Genomic DNA, 27247 nt, shown 5'->3' on the forward strand with positions numbered 1-27247 from the left:
TCCGACCTGGTGTACACCCCAAACACTCATGCAGTACTCAAGAACAGGTCACCCTAGCATCCCTATGCAGTCTCCTTTACAGATGAATTACACTTTTCTAAAATGCTCCCAACACAGTGAAGCTGAGCATATGCCTTCCCTGACACAATCCTTACATGCTTGCTCTATTTCATATCACTTTGCAGTGATATTTAAACAACATGACTGTGCCAAGCAGGACACTACTAATGCTGCATGTGAACGTTATGGGTTTGTTTTTCCTACTCATCCACATTAACTTATATTTTTCTACATTAAGAGCCAGCTGCCATACATGACATCAACTAGAAATTTTGACTAGGTCATCTTGTATCAACCTACAGTCACTTATTTTTGACATCTTCCTGTACACCACAGCATCATCAGTGAACAACTGCAGATTGCTGCCCACCCTGTCTGCAGATCATTTATATGCATAGAAAACAGCAACAGTCCTATCACACTTCCCTGGGGCACTCCTGATGTTACCCCTGTTTCCGATGAACACTCACCACCAAGGACAACATACTGGGTCCTATTACTTAAGAAGTCTTCAAGCCAGTCTCATACCTGGGAGGCTATTCCATATGCATGCACCTTCATTAACAGCCTGCAGTGGGGTACCATGTTGAACGCTTTTCGGAAATCTAGAAATATGGAATCTGCCTGGTACCCTTCATCCATAGTTTGCAGTATATCATGGGTTTCCCATGATGCTTTCTAAAGCCATACTGATTCACAGACATGAGCTTTTTGGTCTCTAGGAAATTTATTATATTCGAGTTCAGAATATGTTCAAAGACTCTGCCGTGAACTGGTGTTAAGGATATTGGTCTGTACTTTTGTTGTTATTATATACAGGAGTCAATAGCACTTTTTTTCCAGTCACTTGGCACTTTGCACTGGTTGAGAGATGCGCGATACATGCAGATTAAGTAAGAAGTCAATGACATAGAGTACTCTTTGTAAAATCAAATTGAGATTTTATCCAAACCTGATGACTTATTTGTTTTCAACTCTTTCAGTTGTTTCTCCATGCCAGGGATGCTTATTACTATGCCATCCACAAAGATTCTATGCAATGGTTGAACGACAGTACGTTTGCATGAGTCTCCTGCATGAACGATTTCTTAAACGTGTAATTTAAAACATTGGCCTTCTTTTTGCTGTATTCTACTGGTCAAAAAGTGGCTGCATGGAAGTCTTACATCTGCTTAGTGATTTTGTATAGGACCAGAATTTTTTTGGGTTCTCTTCCAGATCTTTAGCCGAGGTATGATGGTGGTAGCTGTTGTATGCTTTGTGCATAGATATTTTCACAGACATAGGAATCTCTACTAATCATTGCCTGTCATCATTTTGTGCCTTCTTTCGAATCAAGAGTACAACAGCCTTTGCTTCCTCAACATTTTCTGAATTTCATTATTAAACCACAGTGGGTCTTCTCATCCTTATTCCACTTACTAGGCACATACTTCTCCACAGCACAATTTACAATCTGTTCAGACTTCACCCATAACTTATTTGTGTCCATCATTCTCGAACTAAATGATTGCAGTTCATTGCCTAAGTGAGTTGCTAACAACTGCTTATTTGCTCTTTCTAGCAGAAATACTCTTCTAGCCCTCTTGACTGATTTATTAACTTTTGTAAACATGGTCACTATGATGAGAACACGCTCACTAATCCCCGTCCCAATACTAACACCATCAATAATATCCAGCCTGTTTGTAGTTACAATGTCCAAGATATTTCCATTTCATGTGGGTTGCCAAACTAGCTGCTCAAAATAGATTTCTGAAAGCATGTTTAGAAGTACTTCACAAGCCTGTCTGTCTGTGACCCCTCCAATGAATCCATACCGTCCCACTTTACACTTGGTAGGTTAACATCACCACCAACTAATATTGTATGATCTAGGTATTTATGCACAACTGACACTACTTTCTTTAAATGACCCTAGAACTGCAACAGGAGAGTCAGATAGTTGGTAATAACATTCAATAATTAATTTGGTTTCACCTAGACCTGTTATGTGTGATCAGAAAACTTCACTATCACATCCAATTTTAACCTCAGTACAAACAACCACCCTCTTTTTACAATGTCTAATCTGATAAAAGTGTGAGTTTCTATATGGACAGAAAGCCCAACAGTATCAATCTAAAAGTGAAAGCCACGTTTATAAAATGTATATAAACAAATGGATCTTGATTAACATTTAAACTGGACTGAGTGAGCATTTTACAATATTTTGAAAGCAAATTGCAAGATCATGCTACACACCATGAACAATGACTTTGCTGCAAAGCAGCTCATGTGCTACAGGAATACATTTTTTGTATGTCCATCCCACAATTAGTTTTGGCATAATCTTGTAGGTGAAAAATAGCCAGAAGATGTAATCATTAAAAAAGTTGCAGGAGAGCTCAGCGCATTAATTTTTGTGAGACCAGATCCCACTGTCATTTGTTTTTGGTACGAAAACCACAGTTAAAACCCTAAATAACTGTATCAAAGGTACATTTATTTGAGAAAACTGTAAAAATGCAACAAAACAAGAATTAATATGTTAAGTATTGCCAACACACATTTAAAAGAAGGAGAAAAAACTATGAAGATAAAAAAAAATGAGAATACTAATTTCTAGCAGTCACCACAACACTAATCAATGAGATACTGATCGTTGGGAATGCCTGTTTCTTCTGCTGCCTTCCCAGTGCATGACAATGGTGCCAACATCCCCCATGAACATTCAATGCTAAAGCTACATGCCTCATAACCTTAGTTTCCAGATAACCCTCATGTATAAACCTTCAGTGTTGTTTGACAATGAATTAAATGTTTTAATAGTGGAATGCTGTACATCTTTCTGTGCCTGAGTTAGATTTTTGAGATCACAGTGGAGATCAGCCTTATTTCTTTTATTGTGATCATGGTACATTTAATTGCTTTTAAGGTGCACAGGATTGTTAATAATGAAGCTCATAATGGATTAAATATATTGGGAAATTGTAGTAAGTGTCCCAAGTTTCTTAAGGAGATCAAGGCAGGAACCATATAATTGGAACAAAAATCAGGCAACAGAAAATCCAAGATGTAATGTAACAATATTATGAGAAGGAAAGTTGTGAGAGGCTTTTTGTTGTGCCTATCTGTGACTCAGCATCTCCACTACATGGTGAGTAACAACTTTCCTTCTCATAATATTGTTATAATTTGGACACATTTTTCTGCAGAAAGAGGGAAGAGCCCAAAGTAAGTGAACTTTGTGATACTGGTATGTCAATACATGAGATAGTCCTTGTGGCAAAAATACTCAAGAACAATGTTTTTGTAGCCTGGAGTATAGGATGTTCCCAGCTAAACTGATATTTATGCAGGGAGCTAAGATTTTGATGCAGTGTACCCTTTTTAGTTGCTGACTGTCTTGTACAGTAGGTATCTCCTGTGGGAATTCGAGTTCCAAACTGAACTGGATATAATTAATTTTGCTCCGGCTTACAGACAGTGAATTTATTTTGAACCAGGTTAAGAGTTAGTAATTTATTGACATCAGCCTCTAGACTAGTGAACTGTTCATTTTTTATCACAATTCTTGTATCATCAGAAAATGTACTGAACTTGCATGTTTTGTATGACACAGGTAGCTCATTTATATATTTGAGAAGTAGCAACAGACCAAGGACAGATCTCTTGGGGACTACGAGGAGTACTGTGCCCCAGTCAGACTTTACCTCCTCTCCTATTTTGCTGCTTTCATTCAAAACTTCCTTATGCTTCCTGTCTTGGAGGGAGAATTTTAGTCAGTTTCCTACCATCCTTCTATTGTCGTAGTGGTATGTTTTGTTGAGACATATTTTGTGATCCACATATACATCTACATCTATATTCTGCAAATCACTGTGAGGTGCATGGAAGAGGGTAAAGCCCACTGTACCAGTTACTATGGTCTTTTTCTGTTCCTTTCACTTCTGGAGCACAGGAAGAATTATTGTTTGAAAGCCACTGTGTGTGCAGTAAATAATCTAATCTTATCCTCAAGATCACTGTGTGAATGATATGTAGGGGATTGTAGTATATTCCTAGAGTCATCATTTGAAACCGATTGTTGAAACTTTGTTAGTAGACTTCTCAGGAGAGCTTATATCTATCTTTGAGATTCTTACAGTTCAGTTCCTTCAGTAGCTTTGTGACACTCTTCCATGGATCACAAAAACCAGTGACCATTCACACTGCACTTCTCTGTATATGTTCAATATCCCCTTTTGGTCCTACCTGGTATAGGTCCCACACACTTGAGCAATATTTCAGAACTGGACACACAAGTGATTTATAAGCAATCTCCTTTGTAGACTGGTGGCAGTTCCTCAGGATACTGCTAAGAAATTGAAGTCTACCACCTGCTTTACCCATTACTAAGCCTATGTGCTCATTCCATTTCATATCCATACAAAGTGTTGCATCCAGGTATTTGTATAAGATGGACATTTTGAAGAGTGACTCAATGACATTATAGTAATAGGATACTAGGTTTTTTTTCATTTTGTGAAAAGCACAATTTTACATTTCTGAACATTTAAAGCAAGTTGCCAATTTTTGCATCACATTGAAATCTTATTGAGATCTGACTGAATACTTATGCAGCTTCTTTCTGACAGTACTTCATTATAGAGAACTGAATCATCTGTAAAAGGTCTGGGGTTACTGTTAATATTGTCTGCAAGATCATTAATATACAGCATGAACAGCAAGGGCCCCAACACACTTCCCTGGGGCACACCTGAAGTTACTTCTACATGTGAAGATGACTCTCCATCCAAGGTAATGTGCTGCATGCTCCCTACCAAAAAGTCCTCAGTCCAGTCACAAATTTCGCTTGATACCCCATATGATCATCTTTCAACAATAAGAGTAGATGGAGTACTGAGTAAAATGCTTTTCAGAAATCAAGAAATACTGCATCTACCCTGACTGCCTTGATTTAAGGTTATGTCATGTGAGAAAAGTGTGAATCAGGTTCCACGTGATACATGTTTTCAGAACCCACACTGGTTGGCATTGAGGAGATCATACTGCTCAAGGTACCTCATTATGTTTGAGATCAGAATATGTTGTAAGATTCTACAACAAACTGATGTGATGGATATTGGACTGTACTTTATTGGGGATCACTTATACTACCATTCTTGTAGGCAGGTGTGACCTATGCTTTTTCCCAAGAACTGGGCATGGTTTTTTATTCAAGAGATCTACGATAGATTATAACAGTGTTATGAAAAGGATAGTTGCTACTCACCATATAGTGGAGATGCTGAGAGTTGCAGATAGGCACAACAAAAAGACTGTCACAAAGTAAACTTTCAGCCAACAAGACCTTTGTGTGTGTGTGTGTGTGTGTGTGTGTGTGTGTGTGTGTGTGTGTGTGTGTGTGTGTGTGATCTATTTTTGACAAAGGCTGTGTTGGCTGAAAGATTACTTTGTGACAATCTTTTTGTTGCACCCATCTGTGACTCAGTGTCTCCACTATATGGTGAGTTGCAACTATCCTTTTCATATATTGTTACATTTTGTCCTGTATTTTCCATTGCATGATAGATTATAATTAGAAGAGAGTCTATCTCACCACAATATCAGTATAGAATTTGAAAGGGATTCCATTAGGGCATGGAACTGTTCAATTTTAATGATTTTAGCTGCTTCTCAACACCACTGACACTAATGCTTATTTCACTCATCTTTTCAGTGGTACAAGGACTAAATTGGGGCAATTCTGTGTTTTCCTTTGCAAAGGAACATTTGAAAATAAAGTTTAGCATTTCAGCTTTTCCTTTACCACGTTCAATTTCAGTTCCTATATCATTCACTAGGGACTGGTCACTAACTTCGATGCCACTAACAGCTTTTACATATGAACAGAATCTCTTTGGGGTTTGTGAAATATCATTTGACAATATTCTGCTATGGTAGTCATTGAAGGCATCATGTGTTGCTCTCTTAACAGCCAAATATGTTTCGTTGAGCATCTCTCTATCTACAGCCCTGCACTTTGTTTTACGCCAATTATGCAGTAATCTCTGTTTCTGTAGAAGTTCTTTAAAGCGACTGTATACAAAGGAAGTTCCCTCCCATTATGAATTGTTCAACTGGGTACATATCTATCCAGTACATGGTCAATTATTCTTTTAAACTTGAGCCATAGTTCCTCTACATGGTTCTGGTCTGTGCTGAAAGTTTCGAGTTCCACACTAAGATATTACACTACTGATTTTTTATCTTGCTTAATGAACAGATATATCTTTCTGCTTGTTTTAGTTTCCTTTGTACCTTGTTAATCATTGTTGTCACAACCACAACTTGGTCACTGATACCAGTTTCAATGTGGACATCCTCCAAAAGATCAGGTCTATTTGTTTCCATTAGAGTCAACACATTTTCATTATGAGTCGGGTTACTAACTATCTGTTGTAGGTAGTTATCACAGAAGGCATTTAGTAATGCTTCACAAGATGTCTTATCATGCCTACCACTAACAAAAGTGTAATTTTCACAATTAATTGTTGGATAATTAAAGTCTCCACTGGTGATCACAGTATGATTGGGGAACGTACTAGTGAACTGAGGTTTCCTCCAAAGTTTTTGGTTACATCAGGGGGTGAGTCTCGTGGGCAATAGAAGGATTCAGTTATCATTTTATGCCCACCTCTGATGCTGAGTCTTGCCCAAACAATCTCACCTTCAGCTTCAGTTTCTATCTCAGTAAATTTGAGTGTCTTGTCTACTATGACAAATACACCACCTCTATTTCCATTTTGGCTATCATTTCGATATTCACTTAAATTTTCCCCAAAAATCTCACTACTGTCAATTTCATGTTTCAATCAGCTTTCTGTACCCAGTATTATGTGAGTCTACCTGCTTTTCATGTGCATGTAGTTGAAACCCTTGGGAAGATCACAAAATATTTCAGCTGGCTTTATCTTTTAATCTAGTGATTCCAGTACACCTTTCTTGAAAGAAAATACAACTTCAGTTATGGGTATACCTTTTTGGAAACCTAACTGTCTTTCACAGAGCTGCCTCACAATTCTGTAATACAATAGATTAGATTAGATTAGATGAATACTTGTTCCATAGATCATGAATACGACACTTTGTAATGATGTGGAACATGTCAGGTTAATAAAAGAAGTCTGTACAAGATATTACATTACACAAAATATTGCATGACACTAATGTTTAAGTTGTTTTTTTTCCCTTAATTTATATCTAAAAATTCAGCCAGTGAGTAGAAGGAGTTGTCATCTAGAAATTCTTTTAATTTATTTTTAAATGTTAGTTGGCTATCTGTCAGGCTTTTGATGGTGTTTGGTAGATGACCAAAGACTTTTGTGGCAGCATAATTTACCCCTTTCTGTGCCAAAGTCAGATTTAACCCTGCATAGTGAAGATCATACTTTCTCCTGGTGTTATAGCTATACACACTGCTATTACTTTTGAACTGAGTTGGATTATTAACAACAAATTTCATAAGTGAATATATCTATTGTGAGGTTACTGTGAGGATCCCTAGATCCTTAAATAGATGTCTGCAGGATGACCGTGGGTGGGCTCCAGCAATTATTCTGATTACACATTTTTGAGCAATGAATACTTTTCTACTCAACGATGAATTACCCCAGAATATGATGCCATACAAAAGCAGTGAATGAAAGTAGGCATAGTAAGCTAATTTACTGAGATTCTTATCACCAAAATTTGCAATAACCCTAATAGCATATGTAGCTGAACTCAGACGTTTCAGCAAACCATCAATATGTTGCTTCCAGTTTAACCTCTCATCAATGGAAACACCTAAAATTTTTGAAAATTCTGCCTTAGCTACAGACTTCTGTTCAAAGTCTATGTTTATTACTGGAGTTGTGCCATTTACTGTATGGAACTGTATATACTGTGTTTTATCAAAATTTAAAGAGAGTCCATTTGCTGAGAACCACTTAATAATTTTGTGAAAAACATCATTTACAATTACATCACTTAGTTCTTGGTTTTTGGACGTTATTACTATACTTGTATCATCAGCAAAAAGAACTAACTTTGCATCTTCATCAATGCGGAATGGTAAGTCATTAATGTATATCAAGAACAGTAAAGGAGCTATGACCGAACCCTGTGGGACCCCGTACTTGACAGCCCCCCAGTTTGAGGAATCAGCTGTTGTTTTAACATTACATGAACCGCTTATTTAGACTTTCTGCATTCTTACAGTTAAGTATGAATTAAACCATTTGTGCACTGCCCCCCCTCAAACCATAATGATTTAGCTTATCTAAAAGAATTCCATGATTTACACAATCAATGGCCTTTGAGAGCTCACAAAAAATACGAATGGGGGATGTCCAGTTATTCAGAGCATTTAATATTTGATCAGTGAAAGCGTATATAGCATTTTCTGTTGAAAAGCCTTTCTGAAAACCAAACTGACATTTTGTTAGTACTTCATTTTTACAAATATGGGAGGCTACTCTTGGATACATTACTTTCTCAAAAATTTTTGATAGAGCTGTCAGAAGAGAGATTGGGCAGTAGTTGTTGACATCCGACGTATCCCCCTTTTTATGCAATGGTTTTACAATGGCATATTTCAGTCTATCGGGGAATGTGATCAAGAGAGGTGGGACAGTAGTTCATGACTTGTGTTGTTCCCCTTTTTTGTAAAGAGGCTTCACTAAAGCTTTATTCAATCTGGGAAGGCACCCAGAGACACAGAGGCATAAAATATATGGTGATTCTTATTAACATTAAAAAGCCCTGAAGCAATGTAGGTGACACTGAGACAATTAATTTAATATAAGACACATGGGCCCATAAATGTTGGGAAATATGCGAAATGTGAATGACAAATGTTGAACATGTGCCAGGTGACATACCTCACAGAATGTGCAGTGGTTGAGCTTATTGGTCTGACACACCTAATCATCCCAACCCATCTTAAGTATTAACATTGGTGTGTCTCCAGGCCCATGTCAATCGCATGGCAGAAACTTTTTTTCTTTCTTTTTTTTTTCTTTGGCTTAGACATTTATGTGTTTACTTTGAAGTAATATTTATTCTTTCATTTACCAGTTTTGCAGCCTTGCTGATTTATTGTAAAGTACAATACAACAAAAACCTAGTATACTGTCTCACAAGCAAATGAGTAAAAGCTTTCGAATGGCATTGCTACTACCAAATGACCCAAGTTTTATTTACTAAATAAAGTCTGTTAAAAAAAGGTAATAACTTCTACTTTTACAACAGATTACATTTACAAAAGGTGTTCAAAAAGAGAGTAGCATAGCACAGCAAAGTACAGCATTGCCACCTACCAGCAGGGATAGGATCAATAAGCCCAAGCACTGCACGTTCAGTGAGGTATGTCATCTGGTGATGTCAGATGTCCAGCACCTGTCATCCACTCTTTGGGTATTTCCCAACATTTGTGAGCCCAATATGTCTTATATTAAGTTACTTACATCAGTGTCATCTACAATCAGTTAGGGTGTTTAAACATTAATGAGAATCACCCTGTATAAGGACCAAAACTTAGCATAAATGATCTGAATAGGCTTTTAGAAATGTAATGGAATATTATCTATAACTGACAATCTTCTGATTTTTAAAGAGGCAATGGTTTTCTTTAATTCATTTCTAGTTAAAGGGGTACATTTCTCTCTCTTACAGGATTAGGAAAAAATTATTACAGTATTTCCACAGCACTTTATAAGGATCCCTTGCAGCCTAATTGTTAAGTAGTAGTGGAAACGGCCACTGAAGATTTTTTGCTATTACATCTTGGTTACTTATATTTTTATCATCAATATTTAAGAGAAAGTCTTTGGTTTTACTCAGACAGTTGGCACTTTGTCTCATTCCTTATCAGCCTCACACTCTTTTGATTTTATGACAAGGTTGGTCGATTTTGGAGCTCAGATGTAATCTTTTCAACTGCTTGATTACTTTGATTAATATTTTAAAGTACTTTTTATAATGATTTATTTGGGTAGGGGTGCCTGAATTTTTTGCTGTTGTGTACAAATCTCATTTTTGTTTGCAAGATATCCTTATCCACTTTATGATCCGTGGCTTTTTTGTGATTCCTTTGGGTCAGTTCCTGTAAACTATTTTTGGAAAGGAATCTTCAAATATTGCCATAATTTCAGTGCTCAACATGTTATATTTAGAACTGACATCTTTTTTACAATAGATGTGCCTCCAGTTTAGATCTCTGAGGCATGATTTAAAGGTCTCAATCATTTCTTCACTTCTGGGTCTGATTACCTTCTGTTAGGGTTCAGTTTTATTCTGGAAACTATTCACATTATTAAAATTAATTCTCTGACTATCAACAACAGAGAAACCATTTAGTATTTTACCCATAATGACACTGCTCACTTTCCCTTGGTCTGCAAAAATTTTTTCAGTTAGGGTGGTTGAATTTGGAGTTAATCTGGTAGGAAAGCTGACCGCTGGGATGAGGTTGTAGGTATATATCTAATTTTAAAGGCCTGTCTTCACAGTGCGGCGTATTAGAAAACTGATATTAATATTGTATTATATATTGAACTATATACTGAAATCTCCATATTCTATGACATCTACTTTACATTTAAACAGGTCATTAAAAGCAAGTTAAGGAGCTTTGAAAAGAGGTGAAGGTCCCCTGAAGGTGTCCTATATACAGGGTGTATCAAATAGAATAATTTGGTTTGGCATATCTATATTTCTGAAACTAATAAACGTATACAATGAATTTTATATTTTGATGAATGGGAAACTCAAAAAGTGTTAGTTTTTTTCATACCTTTCCATAGGTCTTTAATATACCCCTATTGAGATGCACTGCATATGTCAATGCAGTATTCAGATTGTTCCCACAATGCAGTGAGCATGTCTTGTGTTACAGTTTCCACAGCTGCTATTATGCGATGTCTCAGTTCATTCATTGTTGTTGGTAATGGAGGCACATAAACAGAATCCCACAAGAGCCCACAAAAAATAATCACATACAGTCAGGTCCAGTGACCTTGGAGGCTAGTAATGTAAGGCTGGATCATTTGGTCCAGTGCGACCGTCCATCGTTCAGTAATCCTTTGATTTAAAAATTCCCGCACTTCCAGATGCCAGTGTGGCAGTGCCCCCTCCTGCTGGTAAATAAAGTCATTCAAATCAGTCTCCAACTTTGGGAAAAGAAAGTTCTCAAGGATATCGAGATATGTGCTTCCTGTAACAGTGTTCTCAGCAAAGAAAAATGGATCATACACCGTTTTCCGTGAAACTGCGCAAAACACATTAAATTTTGGATAGTCCCCCTCATGATGTACAACTTCATGTGGTTGTACCATATCACATATTCTCACTTTATGATGGTCCACCTTTCCATTTAAATGGAATGTTGCCAAAAACACAATTACAGTACACCAAACCTTCGTGAAGAGCTTGCAGTAGTTAAATTTTGTATGTCAATGCAACACACACCAGATGGACATTGGGGGCATGTTGAGCTGTTGAGATGCATGGCAAATGGATTCTTGTGGATTCCTTGAGAAACTATGGTGGATGCGTTCAACACCCGTGTCAGATACTCGGGAACGGCCCAGTGATTTGCCTTTACACAAATAACCTGTTTCTCACAAGTGTTCATGGCATTGTCTAATGCTCTGTGCTGTAGGAGGATCCACACCATTCCTAGTATGAAAATCATACTAAACAGTTATTAATGACCCACACCACGCAAAATGTAAAACTCGAGAGATTGCCCTTTCCAACAGTAAATTTCTCATGCACATACACTATGTGATCAAAAGTATCTGGACACCTGGCTGAAAATGACTTACAAGTGGTGCCTTCCATTGGTAGTGCTGGAATTCAATATGCTGTTGGCCCACCATTTGCCTTGATTACAGCTTCCACTCTTGCATGCGTATGTTCAATCAGGTGCTGGAAGACAACCCATTTTTCAAGGAGTGCTGCACTGAGGAGAGGTATCGATATCGGTCGATGAGGCCTGGCATGAAGTCAGCATTCCAAAACATACCAAAGGTGTTCTATAGGATTCTGGTCAGGACTCTGTGTAGGCTAGTCCATTACAGGAATGTTATTGTCATGTAACCATTCTGCCACAGGCCATGCATTATGAACAGGTGCTCGATTGTGTAGAAAGATGCAACTGCCATCCCCAAATTGCTCTTCAACGGTGGGAAGGAAGAAGGTGCTTAAAACATCAACGTAGGCCAGTGCTGCGATAGTGCCATGCAAAACAATGAGGGGTGCAAGCCCCTCCATGAAAAACACAACCACACCATAACACACCGCCTCCGAATTTTGCTGTTGGCACTACACATACTGGCAGATGACATTCAGTGGGAATTCACCATACCCACACCCTGCCATCGGATTGCCACATTGTGTACTGTGATTTGTCACTCCATACAACATTTTTCCACTGTTCAGTTGTCCAATGTTTATGCTCTTTACACCAAGTGAAGCGTCGTTTATGATTTACCAGCATGATGTGTGGCTTACGAGTAGCTGATCGACCGTGAAATCCAAGTTTTCTCAGCTCCCACCTAATTTTCATAGTACTTGCAGTGGATCCTCATGCAGTTTGGAATTCCTGTGTGATGGTCTGGATAGATGTCTGCCTATTACACATTACAACCCTCTTCAACTGTTGGCGGTCTCTGTCAGTCAACAGACGAGGTTGTCATGTATGCTTTTGTGCTGTATGTTTCCCTTCACATTTCCACTTCACTAACACATCAGAAATGATAGACCTAGGGATGTTTAGGAGTGTGGAAATCTCGCATATGACACAAGTGACACCCAATCACCTGACCACGTTCAAAGTCTGTGAGTTCCGTGAAGCACCCCATTCTGCTCTCTCATGATGCCTAAGGACTACTGAGGTCACTGATATGGAGTATCTGGCAGTAGGTGGAAGTAAAATGCACTTAATACAGAAAAAAATATGTTTTTGGAGGTGTCCAGATACTTTTGATAGTGTATCTCAAATAACATAATAGTTATGATTTCTTTAAACTGGATAATTCTTTTTGATACACCATGTATTGTTACCATTAACAAAGTAGAATTATCTGCAGACAGTTAAGTGACACATACTTCAAACGGTTGTTTTAAACAGAAGTTACGTTACACTTGGCACATGACTTTGATTTTGTGCCATGAATAAAGTGTTCTTTACTTCCACATGGGAACCTCAATACTACCACATGTAACACCCAGACATGACTTAATAGTAATGGTGAAGGCCACAACACTTCTCACATCATTGAGAAGTTAAGTATAGTTTAAAGATAGACTGTAAACAATCTGTGGCCCAGCCACGAATGGATCCTGTGAACTCTCCGTTTCCAGGCATTAACACTAGATTATCAGGCCTGACAGCATGTAACTGTAGAGTCAGTGACATAAAGTGTTGTATTTGTAAACCAGTTCAAGCATTCCATATCACATAAATATATAGTGAATGTGATCAATGAAACACTTAATGCAGTAATTTTACAAGTTAGGAATGAAATATACTTGAAGCCAATGTGTATTTTACCTTTGTTTCCCTGTTTCTCCATGGCTTTGGATGCTTATGTGATAAACACCCATCAGGAAATTCTAGATGTCCTCCAACTCCAACACCCAAAGTAATGTAGAACTGTAATAAAAGGTGTGTTGCATAGCAGAAAGTATTTTTTACTGTAAGACTACAGATACATTACAATATGATTATTAGTGGTCATTTGCTAATATTTAAATTTGCCTAGCAAATAAATATATGGTGAAATTAATTATTAATGTATTTGTATATATCATATCATATTAAATTGAATGATAGTCTGTGAAGAACTAGATAAGAGAAAACTTTTAAACCTTTATGGTATAACTCATCTTGAGGTACCAACTGTCACTCTCTAGAACTTATAGTAGGTGTCAGGATGAGAGGCAAAAAAATTAACAGGCATCCGACAACTTAAGATACATCACTCAAATCAGAGAGCAACAACTTGTTCAAACGATGGGCAGCCCTGTGCTTAACAGGCTGTGTGCACTGTTTAAAATTTTTATGCTTCAGAGAAAACCACGTGTCTCAGGTACTCAATATGGATGTGAGTTAATAGGATATCATTTTCTCACAATGGTTGGAAGGAGTTACTCCACAGCCAAAACTTGTTTTTCCTAACTTGCAGCCACTTCTCTTCACAGTGACTCCTGATTCTTTCTCGCAAGATGTCACTACTTGTGTGAGGGCCTGCACAGTCTACCACTGTTGGTACTGTACAGGCCCCATTGGCTGTTGTGCGTGCGTGCAGTTCATTGCCCCAACTGCTCCAACAAAATTCCACCACCTTACCTAGAGATTGTAGGCAAAGGAGGTTGTTTTACATGGACTGAGCTGGTTTGTCTGTGGGGTACATTCATTCACTGAATGGCTTGCAGTGGCATCAGGGAGCAAGAGCAGATAATAACTTTCATAGCTCAAACTGCATGTACTTCTACATCACGGACACTAAACTTGTTTTATTAAGTGAATGTCCTGAACAAGATGAAAGCAAATGACAAAGAGGTCAAGATTGTTCCCTTGGTTAGAGCCATCCATCGACAAATAATCATGGTGTTGGTCTAAGATTTTATGAAATTCAAATTTAATTCTTTATTGTGGCAAGTGAGACATGGCAGCCATACTTTGTAACTCTCAAGTGTTGAATACTGCAAATGTCCTCTGATTTTATTTTGGGCTTTGGACAAGGTTTGGGAGAGGCATGAGTCTTTATTTGTCATTTACATGCATGTTTGTTGTATTTTATGGAGCAGACATGTAAACACACTGATAGATGTGATATATTTGTACATTTTCATAATACAAAGTTAAAATATATTTTTTACCTCTGATTCATTTTTTGTGGTGTTTCAAACCACAGAAATGTAAAATTGAGTCGTGAGTGTGAGTTGCATTTGTGTGTGTGAGTTGCATTTGTGTGTGTGTATGTGTGTGTGTGTGTGTGTGTGTGTGTGTGTGTGTGTGTAGCGTTGTGTTGATAAAGGTCTAATGACTGAAAGCTTTAATTGTGAGAGTCTTTTTGTTGTGCCTATCTGCAACTCAGCATCTCTGCTGTGTGGTGAGTACCAACTTTCCTTCTCATGATATTTTTACTAACACATGTTTAGAATCTTCCACACAGCTCCCCATATAATGTAATTTCTTATATACTTTTTCCTGTTTTATTACCATATTCATTGACATAAATTACTGATACATTTCATCATTTTAATATTCCTTGTCTATTTCACTTCACATTTCCTACCGTAGTGTATATAACTGACTCCAATATAGTATATTTGTTCTGTAATTCCTGTCTTTTTCTTTGCAGGCAGAGCCTATTCTTTCAGTGTCTTTTTCCTGTTTTAGCACTGTCGATGCTTCATTGGCTGGCATGATCCTGTATCCTTAATGCATTCTACAGCTACTGTTATGCTCCTGAGCTAACACAACCTACAATATTCTCAAGGAAAATCCTATGCTTCACAACATCTATAGGACAGCAAAGGAATAACTTCCTCATTGTAAAAAAAAATGACATTGTCGGAGGAGATTGTGCTGAAAACTATCATCTTTTATTTTCTTACTGCAACAATTACAAAAGTATTTTAAAATGCTTTTTTAAATGTCATCGCAATAAAACAAAATTTCTTCAGTGGGCTCTCTCTCACTTGTCAGACAATGGAACTGAACTAACAAGTTTATATAATCCTAAATCAAATTTATAATATGTTACAAGTTCAAAGGCTCATATTCAATCCTAGATATGTATGTGTTTTGGGCAGTGATCTCCCATTTCAGCAATTCAAGTGGTTATTAATCATGGAAATAAATTCTCTAAATGAGTCTGTAATAATAGTGGATTTTTTTAAAACAAAAGGCCCTAGACTGCTTAAAATATTTACATTCATTATAACATTTTGGCTACTACGATCATCAAATATCTAATTAAAATTAACATAAGAATGTGAGGTGTTGATTACAAATATGATGATATCATTAGTCAAAAAGTCATAAAAAACAAAAATATATTAAGCAATCTGATGACTTTATTCTAAAATCTCCAAATGCTGTGGGCATGTTGGAGAAGTACCTATGAGGGCATTCTGAAAAGTAATGCCTCCAACTTTTTTATGTGAAAATTCTTACAGCTTTTTTAAGTGAAACAAACATTATTATCACACTACATCTTTATTCTTCATGTCTACTTATTTATTTCTCAACATAATTGTCCTGGGCACAAACACATTCCTCCCAACGAGAGACCACTTTGTTGATACCAGTATTGTAGAATGTTTGACTTTGTTGAAAGAGCCACAACATCACCTCTGATTCCAACACTTCATCTTTATTGTGATGACCAATGAATCATCTGTAACAAATGACTTCAACTGAGAAGTATGCTATCTCTTTCATACTGATCCTGATTTTGTGCTCTTGGGACTGTAACAGTAATAAAGGTGTATAATGCTATCCAGGTTGCTTGCATCAAGCTCACCATTGCACCAAGCATTCTTTTGGTGGTGACTGGGATTAGAATGAGAAGTGTTGACACCACTGGAGAACAGAGGGACAAAACGGGAGGATTATGTTAACAGGCTGCCTCCACATTTTTATGTTGGTGCAGGTACCAACCCTCCACAACAACAGCAACAGCATATACTACAGCCAACACCACAAGGTAGGACAGCGCAACATGTGAAATTAACAGCGTTCAGGATGTCCTGAACTTTGGTTCTTAGACGCAGAAAGCATTTTTGCCAGTACAAAACCAATAATGATACATCTTCCCTGAAGATGTTTTGCCCACCCATAACTATAGGGTATTACAAAATTGTTTCATAAAAAACTTCACCCTCTCTCTGGGGCACAGGGTGCAAAAGTTAGGGCAGATGATGGTTTAGGCAACAGATCTCCATGTCAACTTCTACGTAAACTTACTAGCAGGGCTAGATTTAATGCCAGAGTAATAGGTACACATGTTGTGTCTTAAAAGACTCCCCATAAACACGAGAATAATTTTGGCTGCAGAAAAAAGTGTATCTTTGCAAGTGCTTCCAGGATGAGCAGAAGCAATGGTGGCATGAATACTAAGCAAGCAACATTATAGACAGTATTATGTCAGCTGGGGGCCCTGAACCAAGAATGTTGGAAACAAGTGAGCATGGTAGCCCAAGATCAAGCATAATGAGCAAGGCACAAGCTACCACAATCGAATAGTTTGCACAGACAGTTCCCTGCATAACTAAGAATGCATAGGAGAAGCTAGCACAGGCATTGTACGATGGCAAGACTATATGGAATATGACAAGAGTTCATGAAGAAACAGATCCTCATGATATTGGCTTCACCAAAGATTCAGTGACAAGGTTTGCAAATGTTCTACACCATCTCAGTACCCAAAAGCATTTGACAGCCTCTAAAGGGCACTCCAGATCATCATGTAGAAATATTAAGTCACCCACATACGTATGTGATTTGCTCCTTGATTCACAGGAGACATTCGCAAATGGTAATCTTTGCAGTGCACACTCAGGTGTTCAGCACAAGATACCCATGTTAACAACATGCAGGAGGCTGATCCAAATGGGATACTGTGTTCCATATGCTTGAAACAACAGGCAAGCAGCTAGGCAGCTTTGAGCTGGTAGCCAGCATGGAAGTAATATATCACAGTGCAGCTACACCAGGTTATGAAAATTCCTGCTTTGAAGAGCTCTACTTCTATGGACACTATCACAATCTGAGGGTAGGATTCACAACCATGGAAAACTGGGCAAAGCAGCTATAGTAATGGATAGATGCTCCAAAAAGAAGTTTTTGGGAGATACAGGATCAGATGTCAATGTGTTACCTAAAGGACTGTTCCAACTGGACAGTGGTCCACCTCAGTAGCTGAGTTTTCAGTGCAGCAGAATGCCATGCAAAGGGGCCCGAGTTTGATTCCCTGTTGGGTCAGGGATTTTCTCTGCTCAGAGACTGGTTTTTGTGTTGTCTTCATCATAATCTCATCCCCATCGCCAAAGTGATGTGAACTAAAAAGACTTGCACCAAGCGACCGGTCAACCTGGCGGGAGGCCCTAGCCACAAACATTTCATTTCACTTCAACTGGACAGCACAGCCGCTCCTCTACATTTAACAGCAGCAAATAACTTGGCAATTGAAGTTTACAGAAGCAAATCATTAATGTTAGATCTTGGCTTTCAAGAGCACACAACATGGAATTTCTTGGTAGCTGATGTCACCAAACCAATTCTAGGCACTGATTTCTTACACAACTTTGACCTCGCAGTGGACATTAAGAGAGGATTATTGCAGAATGCAACAGTCACAGCAGCGTTTTAACATAATGAATGGCACAGCCTCATGGAAGAATTTCCACATATCCTATCAAGAGCAAACGCACACACAACATGCAATTTTTCATTCGCACTATGCCATGACAGTCAGTAGCAGCCAAGTCATGCCATATCATGCCTGGAAAACTAGTGGCAGCTAGGCAAATGCACCAATGCATGACAAGGCCATCAGATAGTCAGTAAGCATCACCTCTACATATGACCCAGAAATGAGACTGTACATGGAGGCTGTTCAGAGACTATCGAGTGTTAACTTTCATAACTATACCAGATAGATACCCTATTCCACATATCATGGATGTAAACAATTCAGTGGCAGGTGCATATTTTTTAGCATAATCAATTGCACATGGGCACATTCACGAATTCCTGTATTCCTATCAGTCATTCACAAGTTGACGATCACCATGCTCTTTGATTTATTCAATTATTGTTAACTGCCCTTTGAGTTGAAAAACATTGCTCGAACATGTCATGTGCTGTGTGGGCTGAAATTTTCATTTTGCTACATGGATAACACCTTTAATTTTTCAAAGTATCAGGAGGAATGCAAGTCTCATTTACGTCAAGTTTCCTTGTGACTCCAAAATTCTGGCATGGTGATCAGTTTAGACAAGTATCTTTTTAGTTATAACAAAGTAAAGTTCTTTGGTTTTTAGGTATCAGTGGATGGGTTGACTGGTGATGAAGCATGTGTCAGCCATACAACAGGTTCCACTGCACATAACATTGAAGGACTTAAGGTGGTGTCTAGGAATGCTTAATTATTACCACCGTCATCTTTCCCAGGCATCACATTAACAAAACTACTCAAAGGCAAACACTTGACTGGTGCAAAAAGTTCCTCAGAGCTGATGATGTCATTCGACAGAGTAAAAGAGTGTGCTGCAAGGGCAGTACTACTTGCTCGCCCTCAGATTAATGCATCACACCATTATGGTGGATGGCAGCCAGACAACTGTGGGGGTGGCACTTCAGGAACTTGTTGATGGCGCTTGGTAGCCTTTCCCTTTTTCTGCCCTGTTGCTCATACCAATGTAAAAGGGTTGGAGTACTATAGACAGGGAACTTTTCATAGCATATGCAGCTGTCTGTCTCTTCAGATATTCAATTAAAGGCCGCATTTTGACTATTTACACAGACCGTAACATCACTCTTCAGCAAGGAGACTCCAAAAGGCTTGCTGGAATTCCTCAGAACGCTGATTTTATTTCATAATTCACCATGGATGTCCACCATATTAGCAGTAGCAAAAACATTGTGGCCGATTGCTTATCACTGTGTTGTGTGAGTATAAAAGCAGTAAACAGGAACCACATTGCCCAAGCATGAACTCTTGACCAAAAATTACATGAATTATGAATGAATGGACAATCTTATTTGACATTCATGCATGTAAAAACATCGGCAGGAGATTTAACGTTATGGTGCAACAGTGCAGACAATATGATGTATGTTATGTCCCAGAAATTTCTGTCGAGCAGTTTTCAAGGCATAATGAGCCTTTAACACCTGGTAGTGAGAACTATGGGGTGAGTGTTGATGAGGAAGGTGGTGTGGCCTGGAGTGAATAAAGACAGCCATAAGTGGACACAATAATGTGAGAGATGTCATAAGTGCAAGGCGGGAAGACATATTGTTGGCCCCACAGGGAACACATCACATCCTCAGCAAGATGTGGTCACATTCATGTGAAACTGGTAGGGCCACTACCCTGCTAAAATGGCCACTACTATTTACTTACCATAGCGGATCACCTTACAACATGGCCAAAGTATTTCTGGTGGCAGACGTCATTACCACAACTGTGGCCAAGATTAGATTAGATTAGATTAGATTTACTTTCATTCCAATTGATCCGTATTGAGGAGGTCCTCCAGGATGTGGAACATGTCAGAAAAACAACAATACATGACAAATATTTACAACTAAAACAAATAAGCTAATGTACCATTCCACAGGTCCCAAGTGGAATGACCGTCATTTTTTAATGAACACTATGTGAAAGTCATTTTACAAATACTAATGCACTGAATTTAAAATAAAAAGAGAGTACTTAGTGGACAGATAGCACAATTTGGAGTGCCACAAACTATTATGAGTGACAGGTGTCCCGGGTTCCCGGGTTCGATTCCCGGCGGGGTCAGGGATTTTCTCTGCCTCGTGATGACTGGGTGTTGTGTGATGTCTTTAGGTTAGTTAGGTTTAAGTAGTTCTAAGTTCTAAGGGACTGATGACCAAAGCTGTTAAGTCCCGTAGTGCTCAGAGCCATTGGAACCATTTTGAACTGACAGGTGTAGACAGTGTGAGGCAGCATTATTCTAAGAACTCCTTCATCTCTGTGGGTGCAACCACATCCATACAAATAGTTATCAATATTCCAGCAATGGAATGGTGCAAAGATTCCACTGCACTCTGAAGGTGGTCCTGCTAGGATTGAGGCCTACACTCAAGGAGGAACTAGCGCACTCATTCTTCTCCTTAATTACTCTGTGGAAAAATGTTGCCGCTACCAGCATAATTGTGATCTGACAAACCGACAGACCTCCCAGCAACAATGGAAATTTTGGGGCAAACCTATGTGAAAATATGGCTCTTCTCCCTATGACGCTACCAAAGCTGCATGGGGATAAACAGATTTTTATGCATAAGGACTTGTTCAGCTTTTCAAATGTGTCGTTTCATGAAAACTCAGTCCTTCCTCCACTTACACCATCTTCTACAGGTCCATTTAAAGCTGTTCAACCCCCCCCCCCCCCCCCACCTTCAAGATATGGCACAGTGACTGAGAGGAAGTGGTCTCCATCAAGTGTCTTAAACCAGTGCTCCTGCAAATGGGAGAGACAAACACAACTACCAGTGTATATCCTCACTGCACTTCAACTGGGTGGTGTGTCATCTCCTTTATACTTTTGACCTTTGAGGTCTTTCTGGGTTTTAGCACAATTTTCTGTTAATGTTCTTGTAATTGTGATTGTAATAAAGGCACACAATGCTATCCAAGGTATCTGCATCAAGCTCATCACTGCACCAAGCATTCCTTTACTATCAAAGTGAAACACACTCAAAGTGAAGTGCTTGAAGGTGATCTTAAAGTTTTGGAAACAGATGAACATTGAATGGGGCCAAATCAGGAGTGTATGGAGGTTTTTTGATGACAACGAACACAAGGTGGTGGATTGTTGCAGATGTCACAGTGCCCATGTGTGGTCTGACATTGTCATGCTGAAGGAGAGGGTGCAGCATGTGCAGACAAACTCTTTGAATTCAAAACCCAATTACAGCATGCTGTTTCTCATGCAACGACATGGTTACATTTCACACCAGCATGTTACATGCTACCATTTGGAGCCTCCTAGCAGCAGAGGGCTGTAATAGGTGTGAAGAATAAACATGTAGAATGTTAATAACATTTGTTTTATTTAAAAAGCTTTATGAGATTTACATAAAAATTCAGAGCAATTACTTGTCAGCATACCCTTGTAAAAATAAGAAATTATAAAAAAATGATAAAGAATACCTCTCTGTTAAACAGAGAAAGATTACACTTCCAACACACTTGCAGATATAAGAAACTATAAAGAAATTGTAAAGAATCATACCTCTCTGTCAAATGGTGCAAGTTTAGACTTCCAAGGAACTGTAGGTGATGAAGCAAATTCTTGCAAGCCACTAAAGCCACCTAGTGGTGGTCGAACTCTTCCAATCTCCATACCATCGACAACAAACACCAGCTGATCTGAAAATTTAATGAGCATTGTGATCCTCTCAGCACCAAATAACAAAAAAAATTTCAACCATATTGTTATTATTGTGTAAATTTGAACAGCAAAAACAAATAAACAAAATTATGTTTTGGAATGAGGGAAAAATTATATAGACACTATTGTATTACATGATTTATTAGTAGACTGTCAACATTTTTATTGTATCATCTGAAAAATAAACATTGTTCTGCTACTTGAAACCCACAGATGTTAAATGACACATTTGCCTTCAGATTTGTACCTATATTCTTATGCCTGAGGTAAAATAAAACGTTCTTAAACTGAGAAGTCTGTAAGTGAAATAGTTAAGCTATCACTCTATTGCATAAAAATCAACATTCTGGCACCAGTCAGAATGTTGATATTTTATGCAATAGAGTGAAAGCTTAACTATCAGTCAGGATATATGATATTTCACTATATGCACAGCCTGCACTTAAAGAATATTGGGAAGAGAAGATTGGTACAGCTGATTCGTGAAACTATAGGAGATGAATCTCACACCATACACAGTTGAATACCTGTTGTCACGGGGAAAAGAATCTTTTTTTGCTAAAATAAATCCAGAAAACACATACCTCTGCCTAAATAGTATTCACATGAGCTCGGGGGAGGGGGTGGGGAGGGAATCTGCTATAAACAGTCACAAGATACATTGATGAGCCAAAATATTACAGCCACTGTTCACTGTGAGACTGAATGCCACCTGGTAGGGTTGCAGGCGTGATGTGGTAAGGAAGTATGTAAGTGGAGCAGACACATATGTGGAATCATTCTAGTGATGACAAGAACTATAAATGGAGAAATCCGCTGTCCAGCACAAAGTGTTGAACATGAGGCTCTGCAGCAGATGTCCCCTATTTGTTCCTATGTTGACTCACTGACATCATTAATTATGATAACAGAGGACATGAGATCGTCAAGACTGGATGATGGATGAAAGAGGATATATTACATCATTGAATGAATAATATTTCTTGTTGCGCCAGATCAATGGTTGCCTGGATATACTATCATTCAGGTGAATGACTGTTTGAAACATGCACTAAGTTAAGAACACATGCCAATTGGGGGCATTTACCAGGGCTTCCATACGACCTTCCATGACAACTGCTGACAACATGAACACTATTGTGGAACATCTGCATCCCTTTATGATTTATGTTTTCCCCAGCGGTGATGGTATCTTCAAACAGGACAACTGTCCATAACACATGGCCAGAATCATGCTATGTGATTTGAGGAGCATGATAGTGAACTCACAGTGATGTTCTGGTTACCAGACTTGTCTAATCTGATAATGATGCAACACATCTGGAACACTATCGGGAGTCAGCTCTGCATCCACAAATCACCAGCCCATAACTCATGGTAGTTGCATTACCTGTGCACAGACATCTGGTGTTACATACCTCTGGAAATCTACCAAGGACCTGTTAAAAACTTATCACATTGCTGTATTGAGTTCCAGATGTGGACCAACATGCTATTAAACAGGTGGTCATTATATTTCACCTCATCAGCGCAAATTCTAGCACACTTACTAGATGAAATCTTCTGTACATATTTGAGTATTTCATGTCTAACAAATAAAATACATTTTTATTATGTTTGATTTGTTGGCCAAAAAATAATCATTATGACAGAGCTACAACCATGTATTTCAAATAATATTTACTGAAAGGTTAGTACCAGGCTCATATTAACAATTCACATGCTATAGTACCAGGTGAGGTTAGTTTTCTGACTATACAAAAAGAGCAAAATAACTTAACCTCAAGACTGCGAACAAGAAGATCTGCATAAATAAACTCAAAGACGTTGAAATTTGGCATTCTTGGAATTTTCAATTATTAATAGCATCAAAATTACACAATGCTTGGTCCGTTATTGATGGTGCATACAACCTGCCTGAAGAACCATTTGATAATGATATGAACGGCAAGCTGGTTGCAGCCTGAGCAAATTGTGACACAACAACTCAATGAATCATTGCTACATTAGGTGAAGGAAAAAACCATAATTCATATTACAAACTGCAACATGTCGACAGAAATGAGGACAAGTTAATATCTAATTGGGAACAAAAATTTGATCCAGTGTTTAGGTACATCATAGAGCAGCAGTGGTTTAGTTTTGCAAAAAAAGCAACTGGCGACATAATGATAGATGTTGCTGGAATTGAAGATCTGCACATTGCTTGAGATTCTAGATGAGCAAATACCTGATCAGATAATTATTATAAAAATTTTGATGAGTCTCATCATGAGCATACAAGTACTTTATCAATGGATAGGAATCTTTGCAAGCAAGTGAATCAACACTTAGTAATCTGATATCCCTACTTGCCATTGAGGAACATATAATCAACACAAATGATAAATGTGAAACTTTAGCATATTTAGCAAGTAATAGCACTCCTAAAAATTCTGGCAAAAAGCCAGCCATTTTATGAAATCAAGTACTTGTGTCTATTACCAGAAGCTGCATCACTGGATTTGTGACTTCAAAAAGCTGCAACTGCAAAGCAGTCATCAACCATTGGAGAAGCTCTCATTAGAGAAGCAATGTTCATTTCAGGTAATTCAGTACAACTTGAGCAGCATAGTACTGTACATGGATTCAGGACCAACATTCTTGGTCCACCACCTATGAAGAATTTACAGAGGCAAGACAAACTTTGTACCACTTTTTTCCATTTTTTGAAAATACTTGACACAAAACAAGCTACACATCGCAATAGACATTGTAACATTTTACATCTATGATTATTGAGTGCTTAGGAAGGTGAAAATGTGTACTAAGTAAGTTCTATTAGAGTAAACTATCAATTTTGATACTGGTACAAAGTTACACTGTCATTCAGAATAATTTTAGACCAGTCTTAAAAAATGTAGTATTTTTCCATTAGGCTATTTAATGTTCAGGGTAAATTTAGATCATGTCAAAAGGAAATAAGCTGTTAATGTGAAGTGGAAACAAACAGTGTTAATCCAGTCCTACAAGTTTACTTTCAAATATCAAGATATGAGGGGGTACCCAAAAAAAGAAACCAGAATATCATTGCCGTGGATGGAGCTTGCATAGTACACATTTCTATCGCAAGGTGTGTATAGTACAACTCACTGCCAGTTCAGAGCAGCCTCTGTTTTCGACCTGGCTTGTTCTGTTTATCTGCAGTGACAGTTTATGCTAGCACTGTTTGTTCTTGTTTTGTTTTTTATGATGGCAAGTTAAATTGAACAATGCGCGGCTGTGAAATTTTGTTTTCTACTCAGTAAAAATGCTGCTGAAACTGTTTTAATATTAAAAACAGCTTACCAAGATCACACCATGGGAAAAATTCAAGTGTGCAAGGTTTGCTCCATTCAAAAATGGCAACATGTCGGTGGTTTGGCAAACCTCATTCTGGACATTTATCAACCGCTCAAATTGACAAAAATATTGAAAGAATTCGAAAGCTTGTGCTTACAGGCCATTTTCATAAGTTTTAACACTATGCAACAGTGTTCATCAAAAAAGACTTGATTTGTGGCAGACAGGAGACTGGTCCTTCCAACAGGACAATGCACCTGCATGCACAGCCATCTCTGTTAGATAGTTTTTGGTTAAAAATGGCATGGTTCCACTGCCACATGCATCTTACTCACCTGACCTGACTCCCTGGAAATGTTTCTTATTTCCATGCATGAAAAGAGGCATGAAATGACACCGATTTGACAACATAGTGGAAGTCAAAAAATGAATGAGGGAGTAGCTGTCAGCCGTTTCTAAAGATGACTACAAAATGTTTCAAACAGTGGAAGCACTGGTAGGACAATTGTATAAGTTGTAACGGAAAGTATTTTGTAGGCAATATGGTTCTTTTGTAAACAATTTTGAAATATATAGCTTTTAAAAAATAATTCCAGTTTTTGTTTGGGTACTCCCTTGTTCTTGAATTGACCTGGCACTGCTCGGCTTATATGCGGAGTGATACATCCAAAAGAATGCCTAACAACTCAACTACTGTTATGAAAGGAAATGAAACTGAAAGACCTGAACACTTGCGTGACCCAAATATCAAGTATTTGTCCAGCGCTGATACTAAATTGTTTGGCCATAATGACGGTGGACCTTCTAAACAGGCAGAGAAACCTAAATGAAGAAAAGTAGTTTTGATGGCAGACAGTCATGGTCATGGATTTGCTCGCCTTCTGAACGATCAGTCCAGTTTGCAAACAATCGCTTACATAAAGCCTGGTGCTTCTATGTTGGAAGTTTACAATCATGTACGATCCACAGACGTTGCTGACTTATCCTCTGAAGACTTAGTTGCGCTAATTGGTGGGTCAAATCACGTATATAAAACCGAAACCCACAAAGCAAAACAAGAACTAAAAAGGTGCTTAGGACAGTTGACATACACAAATGTTTTAGTGCTGAACATTCCACATCGGCATGACTTACCGTCTTGGTCATGCGTAAATAAAGAAATAATCAATGCCAACTGACAAATTTCATTACTTTGCAATCATTTCAGAAATGTAGAACTCGTAAATGTTAATAATATTGGGCGCAGATTCCACACATTACATGGATGGCACGTTAACAACATGGGGAAAAAACTGCTCATCGGAAAAATTGGAGAAATTATCACCAAGAGGCATCAAACACTCAAAAGAAAAATCATCCTGGATTGGCCCCCCAAATATTCGAAGGAAACAATGCCAGCAAGACCTCACTCACCAACATCAACAACAAAAGAAGGAACTAGGTGCCTCCAATATTCAGGCACAATGAATGCAGTAACAGCTCTACCAATTGCAGACCCAGCTCTAACACCAGCAGCAATATTATCAACAGTAGGAGCAGCAGCTGAACAACTACCAGGGGAGCCAGACACAGAAGAAAATTTTGCTGCAGATGATAATAGAAGAATAGGTGCAGTCGGGAAAAGAAAAGCAGTACTTCCAGCACACCTGAATGATTTTTTAGTGACAAGGTAAAGGTAAGTGATCAATTAAATATG

The 27247-nt window shown here is 38.2% G+C and overlaps 1 protein-coding gene across 1 annotated transcript in view; it reads right to left on the reverse strand.

Moving 5' to 3' along the window:
• The window catches only part of LOC126475077 (beta-1,3-glucan-binding protein-like), a 123260-nt gene that overhangs the window by 14334 nt on the left and 81679 nt on the right, over positions 1 to 27247 (reverse strand). The window contains exons 7-8 of the mRNA XM_050102638.1: positions 22072 to 22208; positions 13625 to 13726 (exon numbers count right to left, since the gene is read on the reverse strand). Coding sequence (XP_049958595.1) covers positions 13625 to 13726; positions 22072 to 22208 — 239 coding nt within the window. The remainder of the gene's footprint in view (positions 1 to 13624; positions 13727 to 22071; positions 22209 to 27247) is intronic.

This window comes from Schistocerca serialis, chromosome 4 (genome assembly GCF_023864345.2).
Source record: "Schistocerca serialis cubense isolate TAMUIC-IGC-003099 chromosome 4, iqSchSeri2.2, whole genome shotgun sequence".
In the NCBI taxonomy this organism is placed as follows: Eukaryota; Metazoa; Arthropoda; class Insecta; order Orthoptera; family Acrididae; genus Schistocerca; species Schistocerca serialis.